General features: G+C 49.3%; 1 protein-coding gene across 1 annotated transcript in view; it reads left to right on the forward strand.

The window, feature by feature from the left end:
- ATP6AP1 (ATPase H+ transporting accessory protein 1) overlaps nt 1-13,215 on the forward strand; it is a 386,669-nt gene that overhangs the window by 15,200 nt on the left and 358,254 nt on the right. Inside the window, exon 2 of the mRNA XM_069645470.1 lies at nt 9,913-10,039. Within this exon, the coding sequence (XP_069501571.1) occupies nt 9,913-10,039 (127 nt within the window). The remainder of the gene's footprint in view (nt 1-9,912; nt 10,040-13,215) is intronic.

The raw sequence follows: 13,215 nt of genomic DNA on the forward strand, positions 1-13,215 counted from the left end.
AGTATCTTTGCCAGATAAACCATTGGAGCCGAAGATGATAATGTATACTCACTCCTGCATCGTGGCACGCTGCATTTGTCCCATTTGGATACTCTCATCCAGTTAAAAAATACTGTGTTTTGTTTGTAAAGCTGGTCACCTTATTTATCGCGTTTACCTTGCTGAGAAACTTAATATATAATCCGACCTCATCCCAATTTCATACTGGTTCATCTTTATTGCAAAACCGCCTCTACATTTTTGACCATTGGCTGCTTACTTTTGAATGAACTCCCTGTTTCCCTAAGGACCATGCCCATGTATTTGCCTTTTAGGAACAAATAAATCTAGGTTGTCGAAACGTTTCCTGAGTAAGTGCTTATTTTAGTGACCGCCCCTCCTATAGTTATGACTACTAATTTTTCGGTTTGGTTTTAATTCTTAAATCATTTTGTAGGTAGTGCTCAGATACTCATGGTGGCGTTAAGTTTACACACTGTAGATGTGTTAAATAAATGTATGAGAACCTGCATGGTTTAAGTTTCTAGGCCTAAACGACTAAGCCTACTTGCTTTCGGTGCTCATTCGTTTCCAAAAAGGGGCAGTTCTCCCAGGCCACACACCTAATCACCCAGTGCTGTCTGAAGTATTCACATAATTCTCCAGCTTGTTGTAAAGCAGCCTCAACAGGCTGTGTTGAACAGCTTAGGTCTTGCTCTTCACGCAACCTCTTTCTTTTATAATATGAAACCGTGTAACCATTTGAGTTCCATCTATGGAAGTGACCTACTGTTCATATTGTAGTTTCTAACTTGGAGCTCTATTGCAGGGATACTTCTGCGGTCTGTGTAGCACATGATGTTCATGCGCATTTCTGAATAGTGCCTCGAGGATATGGTCCACATCCACCCTCTTGAATGATCAATGCGAGAACAGGAAGTTGTGGAGAGGGAACATGTGCTTATCTGCCACTCCCAACGACCAAGAAAAATGCAGTCTTTCGTACTCCCATTTTTCAAATCCATATTTAACCGAAACCTGCAAAGGTGATCTGGTTCCTCTACATATTTTCCACCAACTCCCATTCCAAAACATCAGCAAAAATGGCTTCTGTGGAAAAGGCGAATAACAAAAGTCAACTTGTCATACAATTCCGCACAGGCTTGACTCGTTAGCCAGTGTGACGACCAAGGAATGTGGAAGTCCGACTAGAATAACTGTGTTTCCAGGAAGTGTTAAAAAAGCAGAAGTGTTGCAATCAAACACTGGTTCTTTCAGTCCTCCTGACTTAACTGCTTTCTGTTTTTTAGTCCCGTACTAAAATACGTGTGTGAAGAGGGTCAAGTCACATAACCTGGGCATTTGTCCATTACTATGCCACCATCCATCGCCCTTGCTCATTCCTCTTGGCCCCTTTCTTTTGCCAACCAGTAAGGTGCAGAATGAGACATGTCGTCTTTTTGGCATAAAAAGGCTGCAGATTTATTTGCACACATAATAAAAAACACTGCAAACAATTCTGAAAATGGTTCCTAAGGTGCGGCGACTGCTCTGTGTCCAAACATGCTTCCCCTTTTCCCAACAAAGTCCACAGTAGGCACAACTCCCCCTCTTCCCCTCCCCCAAACCCTTTGTGTCTGAGACCTGCCTACCGCTGCAGGTGTTCCTGGGTTGAGAGAGCGCTGTTTATTCGGGGAAAGCTGAGCCCTTGCTACCACCAGACGCCCCCGCCACTTAGGCTCCCAAGAGGTGCTGGTTCATGAAGAGCAAAGACCCTTCTGGCTTTCCCATTGCTCATTCGGAGTATCTCTTGTCACTGGTCGCCAAAACACTGCCACGCCGAAGGTGGGTTACCGCCCACTGCGGCTCCCTCCCAACCCCCCATTGCTACTTCATGGTTTCAGGAGCTCTGTGCAAACATTTCAATAAAACGATCCATCCCCGATGCAGACAAATGCACTCCATCCTTCAAGTAATGCTCCAGGGATTTCAAATTGATCAAGCCGTGCCTGATCTGGGTAAAACCTCTGCCCCTGCAGAATGTTGCCATTGCACAATTCAATTTCCTTCACGTCACTGCTGAGTGACTCTCGGCGCCCCTCCATTCCGGCCTCGGAATGATTTGACCACAAAATCTCGGTCTCCCTAAAGAAAACTTCATCTCCCTCATCAGGGCCCCCCTCCCGGAGCTTGTCAAATCATTGCCCCCAAGGTGTACGATCAAGACATCCGGCTTTTGCTGCTTACCTAGCAATTTGTGGATGTGCCCATGCAGCTGGGCCCATTTCATCCAGGGCACCCTGTGCCACCATATCCGGTACTCGCCAGCGGTCAGCTCCTCCTGCTCTGCCGTCCAGCTCGCCCCGGCCCTTGACACAAAGGAATGACCTACCATCCAGACGGCCCGCCGCCTCCTCTTTGTTTCTGCTACTAGGAAGGAGATGAGAATGAGGCTGTTAACCCTACATTTTTCAGGCCTGATGTATCTCCTAAAACACCCAGACTTCCATCCCCCTATCAGCTTGATTGCCTCTGAACCCAGGCCCATCTCTGCCGCTGATGTGGCTGCCCCTATCCTAAAGGAATGAGTCCCGAACACCCATTGTGTTACCCCAATCTTCTCTAGTGCCATGTCCATGACCCTCCTGAATTGGAAACGGCTCAAGGCCGATCCATCACTGTGCAAGAGAGGGGGGGGGCGGTCCATCACTGTGCAATAGAAGGGGGGGGGGCCTTCACCCGTAGGCAGTCTCTGTCGGAGATAAGCAGCCAAGCCTGCTACCGGGCACACTGTGCTCCCTTGCTTGCTAAGGAGTGTAACTGTAATCTTCTCAGAAAAATGCTTAACCGCCCTCTGTTAAGTGAACGTCTCCCAGCCTTAAAAACCCGGAGCCCCTGCAGCCCTATTTTCAGGTTCCAGTTAACTCGCTCTAAATGCCCCAAAAAAAGCTAATGTGAAGGCTGCCGTGAACAAAACCCTCTCAGACTTTCTATGGCATACCACCCTCAAACATTCAATCAGACTGTGTAATTTAACAACATCAATGGGCCGCCTTGCATCTGGCTTCCTGTCAGCCTGATTGGCCCAACCGTTCATTGCCATCACAATGTAAGGCTCTTTTGTGGGTTCTGCTTTGCCCCCCATTTGCAATAATAGGCTATTGCTGCCAATTGATAGGCCATCCAAGATCTGGTTTTCCCAGACCTCGAACATCATCTGACAAAGGCCTGCACTGGCAAATCCCTCTGCCCTTCTGTTAAAACCTCGTTCTGGCAGGCCAAGAACCGATCCCAGCACACCTTGGATCTTCTTGCTGTGCCAGGAGCTAGCGCGGTTTGGATTAACAAACTCGGATTCCTCCACCCCCCCCAATCGTGCCCCACCACTGAGCCTTGAATGGAGTCATCATCCTGCTTGCTGCTGGACAGTCCCACGCCCCCCGAAACTTCTCCCGCTGTAAACGAGAGAGCATCAGCAGCCACGTTTTTCACCCCTGGAATATGCCGTGCCCTAACTTTGCTGTTCAATGTCGGCAATCTCTTTGTGAGCTCTCTAAGCAGCTTCAAAACCCTTGAGTTGCTAGATGTCCCCCGATTGATGATCTGGACCACTGCCAAGTTGTCTGACCAGAGCAACAACTTTTTGTTCATCAATTGCTTTCCCCACAATTTAAATGCCACCACGATGGGGGAATAGCTCTAGCAGAGTGATGTCCCTACTAATCCCCTCATGATGCCATGCTGCTGGCCAAGCCTGACCACACCACTTACTCCCCAAGATGGCCCCGAAACCGCGGGAATCCGAGGAGTCGGTGAATAGCCCGCGCCTATTGCTGCTGGCCCACTCCTGCCTCCATAGTAATACACCATTAAAGTTATCCAAAAATCCGTCCCACATCCTTGGGTCATCCTTTACTTCAGACCCTAGTCTGACGTGTTGTGATGCATGCTGCAAACCCAAAGTTTTGAGCTCAATACTTCTAGCGAACACCTTACCTGCCGGGATGACCTTACCAGCAAAATCGAGGTTACCCGCCAATGATTGAGCTCCCTCAGGGCAGCCTTGCTCCTGCCCCTCAACCTTGATTGTTACCTTCAATTTCAACACTTTATCACTGGGCAGCCTGCACTCCCCTGTGACTGAATCAATCTCGATCCCCAGGAATGTCAGTGTCGTGACCGGGCCCACTGTCTTACCCCTGGCTAGCGGGACCCCCATTTCCTCCATCAATCCCTGAAATGAGCTCATGAACGACCGGCACTCCCCTGTCCCCTCTGTCCCGACAAACAAGAAATCATCGAGGTAGTGCAGGACCCCACCCCCCAGAATCCTCTGCTTTAATGCAAATTCCAAAAAGGTGCTGAATTTTTCAAAATATGCACAAGAAATAGCACAACCCATTGGCAAACATTTGTCATGAAAGTACTCCTTGCACCTTGAACCCCAGCATATGGTGACTATCCTTGTGGATTGGTAATAACCTGAATACGGACTCTGTCAATCCCCCCCCCCCCATATGAACCCCTCTCCCAGTAGACCTCACCATCTCTACTGCATCATTAAATGATTCATTGTGCACCCTGCACAGCTCTTCGGGTATCCCATCGTTTACAGCTTCCCCCACAGGGAAGGAAAGGTGCTGGATTAAATGGTACTGCCCCTCCTCCTTCTTTGGGACCAGCCCCAATGGTGATACTACAAAATTCTCCAGCGGTGGGGAGGTGAAAGGGCCCGCAACCCTCCAGAGTTTGATTTCCTTTTCAACTTTTTGTGTCACCATTTCCGGCATCCCCAATGCTGACTTCAAATTGTTGGCTTGCCTGCCAACCTTAGTCCCAGAGAAGGGAATCCTGGACCCCCACCTGAAACCTTCCCAGAGTATGTTTGTATCCATACTGTTGTAGACATTTAGAAAAGGAATCGATGCCTGCAGTTGTAAATGGGTTTTAATCACGCTTTGCTTTATCCTTAGGTTTGGCACTGCTTCTCTGCTTCCCTTCACCTGACGAGGAGGTGCATTTCCCCTGAGCTTTTGCCCTTTGAGTGTTTGAATCTACAAGTTTTGCCAAAGGGACAGTTCCCCTCTGCAAATTTCCAGCAATCTTCCTGCTCCCCCTGGTAGCTGGAACGACTGTTCCAGGAGGAGGGCCCGCAAAAGAACCCCCTGCCCCGGTATGAGTAAGAGACTCTGCTTTTCCAGTATTGAGGCTTCTCCCCTTGGGCCTTGTCCCCCGACTCCCTGGCAGGTACCATCCTGTCTATGTACCCACTGATGGCTCCCTCATCCCAGGATATTGTGGGCCAGACCTGCATCTTAAGCCTGAAGCCCCTGTCGTAATTTTGCCAGGCGTCGCCGCCATATTTTAAATATAGGTTGTGGATGTACTGCTCATATGCAATCATAGCCGCTGCATCCTGCAGGAATCTATCAATCATGATGGACTTATACATTCTAAAGGCCCTAAGACAATTGTGGATAGTAGCCTCCACCTCAGGTCGTTCCCTGTCCTTCTTTTCCCTCTTTCTCAGATAACTCCCTTAACCCTTCACCCACAGGTTCCATTCTCACCAAGTCTAGGATGGCCAGAAATTCTTTTTGCCTTACCCTCTCCTTATGAGCCCCTGGTATGTGCCAAACCAAGGAGTTCCCGGCAACCCTTGCTGGGACAATGCATGGCTTCTGCCTCCCATACTGTGTGACATTGCACAATCCTCCACCCTGCCCCTGGTTGACAATTTGAGCCGGCAGAGCCCCCTGGCTGTGCCCACCCAAAGAGGTGACCCCGGGAACTGACGCCCCCTGCACCCACCATGCCGGTCCTTGACCCTGAGCACCTGCTGGTGATGAACCAACCTGAGGCAACTGCCCAACCCCTACTACCTTGCCTGCACTGGACAATGCAAAGGCTCGATTTACCCCGGAAACCAAGCCACTTGACTGCAGGTTCTCCCCTTGATGGTGAATAGCCTCAGTATTTCTCCCCAACTAATTAAATGCATTCACATTACCACATAACATTTGACCATTGCTACCATTCCCCCTTGCTTGCATGCACTGCATGAGCATACCTTTTACCGCCTCCAAGGATGTGGGTCCCTCTGCTGCTACCGCCGAGTTGGCTACAGGAGCGCTGGGTGCACCAACACGATTCCTTGGAGCCTCAGCAGGCATGGGCACCGTCAAGGCTATAGGCTCCTGCGCCCTCCACCTTCCTTTTGCACCAGCCGATCTGTGCTTCTTGACTGCTTCAGCTTGCTGTTTGCTGGCCTTGCCTTTTTCAGTCATGATCCTCTTCCTCTTAGCCACTGGCTCCTCTTCCTCACTCTGTCCGTCTTCTTCCTCATCTCTTTCCTCTATGACCTGACTCTCTTGCCAGGCTTCCTCATTAGAACCGCTCTGAAACAGCAGAGGTGAATTGGCAGTTTGACTGGGGCCACCTGCCTCAACCCCCAAATGTGAGTCCACCAAATTCATCCAGCTAGGCCCATGCCTGGTTGCTGCCAAGCGAGCCATGGACAGGAAGGCCTCCAGGTCCTTCTTACGGCAGGCAAACCCTGGCTCCCCCTGACCCTGTGTGGCGATCATCTGTGGTTTATGCTCCTTTCAGTGTTATTCGGCTGTGTTCACAACTGTGCCTCACTCCGCCAAACCTAGGCACATGCACTGCTCCTGCAGCAGCCTTCCAGGTTATTCCCAGTAAATATCCAGCTCCAAAACTGTTGAACCCCCCCCCCCCCGAGCAAGTTTTATGGGCGCACTCCCCTCTTCATTCACTGCAGCAATTGTTTCTTTGACTAATATTTCAACCAGGCGGCCCGACCGGGTCCGATGTAACGACTAAACTCCTTCTTTCAGCTCGCTTGCTTCCGCACTGTGTTGTTTACACCCCCTGCGGTCCAGCTGTATGATTCTAGCCGCTCTTCAATTCCCAGAATTGCAGGCAATAGAGAGAAGACCTGCGAAAGTCAACACAATTAGCCCGCCTGTCTGCTACTAGCAATGTTCTTTGCTTTCACCCTCTACGGCCTGGCCGCATGCACCTTGCAGGCAATGTTTAGAAAGTCTTGCTAAAGTCAAAACAATTAGAACTGTTCTTCGGTTTCACCCTCGACGGCCCGGATGCCCCTCAGGCTGGTCGGCTGCCCAAAATACCAACAGCCGTACCCAGGGACAAGACAGTTTCACCCCATGCAGCCCGGTTCCAGATACAATATCCTTTCTCTGCTTTTTTCACCCTTGGCGGCCATGTTCACTGTCTGCCTACCTTGTAGTCGTAGCTTGCACTGGCCCCGTGCTGGGCTGTCTCCGCTGCTCACCGTCCTCTCCGGTGGGTCTCCGTGACCTGTTTCCTACGCTGCACACAAGCTGCTCTACGCCTCAGCTGCACACTGTGACCGCTGGGTGCTCTTCTCCCCGTATAGCCCACGGCGGCCAGGCACCAGCACCGCGGTTCGATCCGCTTTGGCAAAGCTCCCAGCTGACTTCAAGCTCCGACAGCACCTCGCTCTACACCACTCCCAGCTGGCCTCTCGATCCGGACGCACCTCTATCTTCTGCTGAGCAGCTCTGCACCTAAAAACGAAAATCCTCTTCTACTGCGGTTGGTGTCCTTCTGCTGGGGGCTGGATGCTTCCTGCCGCAGGACGCCCGTCGCTTATATGGGGCTTGGCCCGCCCCTTCCTTTGTTGCCCTTTGCAGGCTTTCCAAGCACTTTGGCGCGCTTCGTGCTATCCCTCCCCCCTTACCCAGGGAGGAGGAGGGCCCCGCCTGGGTTATCGGTGCCTTCTCCATTTGCTTTTCTGTCGTCTCCTTCAGTTGTGTAGGAGAAACGTCCCGCACAGCCAGCTTGCACGCTTTGGATCTTTTACTTTGACTGTGGGTTTCTTCTACTGTTCATTTTTATCTAGCTCCTGCCCCCCTCTCATTTGTGAGGGATCCCCCTGCTGGACACCCTAATCTGTCCCAGGTTTTCTTTTGCAACTGGATGTGGCGTTTTCCATGTAAGGGATTGATTTTAGTATAAGGTGTGCGTGTGGGGTGTTTTGTTTTTTTTTTTTTATTTTTATTTTTTTGGGGAGCATTTTCAAAGGACCACATTGACCCCTGCCCCCCACGTCCACAAACATTGCTTTTTAGATGGATGCTGCCCTTGCTGCAGGCTTACCTGGATTTGCCAGTAGGTTGTTCACTTAGAGCTTTTCTGGGGCTACACTTCCCTCCAGGGCTTATGCAGCCCATCCTTGGCCGAATTTGGTGTTTGAGGGGTGGGGGGCGCGATCGGGATTGTTCCACCCCTGTATGAGAGGGAAGAGAATGCAATTAACTTGTCGAAGGGGCGGCTCTGGGACAGCTTGTGTGTACATTCAGGGCAAGGGCCTTAGGGAGGCTCGCAACAGCTTACTTTTCTCATGCTTCATGATCTTAAGCGATGTTTGTATTATTTTAAACAGGATATTTTCGTACGTTCTAGTTAAGGAGTTTTACGCAACCTTCAGGCAAAATGATTTCTTTGACGAGCCCTTTTGTCTTTTCAGTCTTGTTCGGAATCTGAGTTGGCGTCTTTAGTGTATCGTTTTTAAAATAATGCACGCGTTCATTCTACATACTACTCTCCGAGTTGAACCTGTTGCCCTTTCTTTAGTTGTACTTGTGGTAATGTCTTAGCCGCATGATGCGACCCCCCCGAGACCGCCATCTCCCATGTTTTGCTTTACACCCCACCTGAAGGAACTGCCTCGTTTTCCTTGTAGACTACATTTGAGTGTAGCTATATAAAAATTTTTATTTTGCAGGCCCCTATGCTGAAGCCCTACTGTTTCCATTAGCACTTCTGGCTGGCTCAGTTTGGTATAGAGGTATGTCAATGGCCCTCCCCTTCCCGAACACCTGAACATTCAGAATGGTATTAGGAATAGCTGATGTTCTCTTCTCTAATGCACTATTGTTTTGGTTGTGTGCGTGGGGGTCCTGGCGAAAATTTGGTTTGGGCATGTTTTGTTTTTGTAGGACATTGACTCTGCTTTTGAGGGGCACAGTTGGACCCTTTGGATGTCAAGGTAATTATTTTTATGGGAAGTGAACAGTTTAACTAGGCTTAGCAGGACTGTGTTTGGTATAGGAGGGCATTGTGTGGCATCCTGTATAGAAGTTAAATATAGAACACTGGTTGGGAAATGTGTGGACATTGGGCCCATTTGATGGTTTTTCTATTGGTACTCTAGCTGGATTTAGTACTGCTCCTGTTACATTTGTGAGTTATAGGGCTGTATCTAATACACTCAGTACTGTTTATTTTTAAGATTGGAATGGCAAAGGAGATCCTGGTGGGATTATCACTCCCCAATTCTCTACCTAAAATAGCTTCTAAGATTTTCCAATGTAAATGACAGGCACCACAGCCCACTATTCATGGAAAACAAACATATTTTTATGATAAAATCACATTTGTGGAGTTGCTTTTATTGCGACTACGTGTAACTTGTAGGTACATTTTCTCCAGTAGTAACGAAGGAGAACATTCCGATGAAGCCCTTTCGTCGCTGGCTGCTTTGGCGTGGCAGTCTGCAGGTCCCCATGAGATGGGCAGCCAGCGGGGCGCAGAAAACTATCTACGCTGGGATATTAAATTTCCCATATGCCATATGAAGCACTAGTAAATGCCCGGTCCTGCAATTGGAGTCGGACATTAAGTGCAATATAAATACCCAATAAAAGTGTGGGTTAAAAAAAGAAGAAAATGTAAATTACTTAAGTGGAGGTAGTTGGAAGCAACACCTGCAAATCTTGTTTTCATAAGTTCTTTAACTGACCCAAAATGATGATGTACCTTTGTGTTTACTGTGTTGTATGTGTGTACAGCAGTCACTGGACCTGTGCTTCCATTGTTTTTTTGACTTCGTGGGTGTCAATTTTTTTTATTTTTATTCCACAGCTCCCTTTGGAACTCGGTCAGTGAACCCCATGAGGGGCACGTGACCACAGATTCCCTGCTGAGGGTTTTCCTGGACACGGCCCTGAAAAACGGGCCTAGAAATGTCCTGCTCTTTCTGCAGGAGAAGGTAGGTCCTTTTCATGGTAACACTTGGCGATGACTGTTGCAGTAGAATTACCTGCCCTCCCACTCAAGTTTTGTTCCCTATTGAACTGTTTTACTCCCAAAATAAAATTGTTCTTTGCAGCTCTGTTCCCGCTACTTCTTATTTGTGTGCTTTGTAAGATGCTCTTGGGGTACTTGAAGAGTTTAGTGTTTGCAACATGTTTGCCTTTTTTTCTTTTTTTTTTTTTCTTTTTCTGACCCATGTGCTAAGCCTATAAACACAAAAGGCATTTGATATACCTAAAGTAACCTGTAGGTACTGTGTGCTTACCTGGTCATAGGACCCTTAGTACAAATCCCTTGATTTTATCACTCATGTGTACAAAACAATTTGATTCAATTACATATGGTGATTTAACATTAAAAAATTGGGCACAAAAACGAGGGGAACAGATTCATGTCATCGTATCGTATCGTAGCCAGGCCAATTATTTCGGACGGGATCCGTCGTCTGGGCCAAATCTGCATAGATTAAACACCAAAACCAAGGGGAGGCGCTGTTTCCCACAGGAGAAAATGGCCGCTCCTGTGTGAGCTCCGGAGTGAACCAGGGCCGTAATGCAAATATAACTGCTCAACGGGTCCGGTTCTACTTCTATGAAACATGGATTGAATGGCAATCGCTACTGAACAGGGCTGTGAAATTTGGAAGCCAACGGTGAACGACTCTCCGAGATATAGCAGTATACAAACTTCTCGGACAGCGGAGATCGGAGCCTGAGGTCGAGCTGGAACTCAAGGGGAGGAGCTTGGTGGAAATAGGTGCGCTTCGTGCCCAAGACACTGGAGGCCCATCGTTATTGGGGCCTGCTGCGGGTGCTCTGCTCCTCGTAGAGCGCCTGACGGGTCCCCCTCACTGGCCTCCGCCATCCCCCTCCTCCGAGCACCGCTGAACGGCCGACACTCGGCCCCTACCCGGCGACAAGAATCCACCGACGAACTGCTTGAGCGGTACCTTCTCGGCGAGAACAACGCAGATAAGTGGGGCGGCGAGAGGGAGGTGGCAGCATTGCACAAGTCACAAACTCCCACGGCCCACGCAATATATTTGCGGCAAATTACAAACACACACGGCAGACCAAAACGATTAGAAAGAATTTTGGACTGTGTGTCGTAGACAGTGTATACGAAGGCGGGAACCGAGGCCTCTCAGGGACACTCTCAGAACTGTATCTTCATAGCTCGCGACCGGGAGGCTTCACGACCGGCCGTGTCGACCTTCTACTACGGCTCTGGTGCTGCGATACCGACCACGCACTACGACTACGCACTGCCTGCAACAAGCATATTGACCCCCCCCCCCCCCTGCTGATAAAACTTTCCGCAAAACGAGAGCTGTGTTGGCCCGACCACGCCTGCTGTCCTGCTGTTGGCTGTGCACACCTCGTCCACACATAGCAATTACCGCCATACGCCGATCAGAGAAGGCAGAGCACATTAATCCTGTGGAACAATCGATCAACAAAAAAGGGGATAATGCCCAAGAATTTTGGTCCTAAGAAGAACAAGGGGGCTATCGACAAATATACCACGACTATCCAGAAAGATCCAACGTCCGAGATGGAGGAAGTAACAATCCCGCTCAACCAGCAGGCCCCCCCAACCACGCTGATGGATCCGCAAGTGGTCTTCCTCGCAATGCAACAGGGGTTTGCAGCACTGAACGACAAACTTGACGGGATCACCGCAAACGTGCCGTCCAATAAATCACAATTGGACAAAACGACAACACGTATAATGGAGGTGGAAACAAGAATATCGGGCACTGAAGATGCTCTTGAAGCCCTGAAAAGTACGGTATCCACGATGGCGATCGAACTAGGAACGGTGAAGACTAAATGCGAGGACTTAGAAGCGATGTCAAGACACAACAATATTTGCATAGTGGGGGTGCCGGAGGAAGCAATGAAGGGCTCCATGGAAAAAGGAGTTGAGGCCCTCCTGCACACACTGCTGGGGGACCCCGGGTGGTCACCTATGTTCATTATTGAGCGAGCCCACAGATCTTTGGCCCCGAAACCGGGAGCATATCCCAGACCAATAATAGCACGTGTGATGAACTACAGGGACAGGGCCCTGATTCTGAGGGCGGAAGGGAAAAGCAGGAGCTGAGATGGGAAGCAAACGTGATACGGATCTTTCCTGACTTTACAGTAGCGGTGCAACAAGAAAGAAAACAATTCAATGGGGTTAAGGAACTGCTCCCGGAACGGCAGGTTCAGTACGCCATGCTCTATCCAGCAAGACTTAAAATCCAATATCGGAACAAGATCCACTTCACCTTCCCTGCGGAAGCCGCCAACTTCATAGAGACACACATCCCCACTCCGTCGAGGAACACTGAAGTTAACGGACAAGAATAATCGTCATGAGTGCACGTTAACAGAACGATCAACCAATGATGCATTAGTCCTGTAGCATCGGCTCCCCCTTTTGGGGGTTGCTTTAAGTGGGGGCGGGAATGTCTCAATGAGTATGATAAGCTGCATTGCAATGTCCCCCGCTGACAATAACGAGTGTGAGAGCAACGTTTGGAACCGGTTACCCTTATTCAAGGTTTGGAAAAGCATAGGCCCTGGGAATCGCCGCAGGCCCCCCTGTAGCAGGTGCATATGCAGTTGGAAGGGGGGGAAGGGTTGGGATCCTAAAAGCACAGTTCAAGTTACGGGAACTGTGAGGGTGGGGGGGAAGGGGGGCAGTTTGACACGTTGGGAGGGGGTTATGTTGGGTAAGAAAGCAAAAAGCACACAGTTAATGTACACTGGCAAATCTGAAAGCATTGTCAAGCAATTTTTGCAAACACACACTCACAATCATTTCGTGTGGAATGGCTGAAACAAGCATTGAAGATATTAAAGTAATGAGCTGGAATGTTCGAGGTCTAGGCTCCAGAGTTAAGAAACAGAAAATTATAGCATACATTAACAGACAGACTCCCAAGATTCTCTTCCTACAAGACACACATTGGGCCACAACAGGGGGGCAGCTGGTTCCGAATTGGGGAACACACCAATATTACACAACTTACTCGAAGAGCTAGAGGTACAGCAATCTTGTTACACAAGACCTTGCGGTTCACGTGCAAAGAAGTGGAGTGTGACTCTGGGGGGAGATATGTGTTAGTACATGATACTCTAC

This window comes from Ambystoma mexicanum, chromosome 2p (assembly GCF_040938575.1).
Source record: "Ambystoma mexicanum isolate Mex_15411 chromosome 2p, UKY_AmexF1_1, whole genome shotgun sequence".
In the NCBI taxonomy this organism is placed as follows: domain Eukaryota; kingdom Metazoa; phylum Chordata; class Amphibia; order Caudata; family Ambystomatidae; genus Ambystoma; species Ambystoma mexicanum.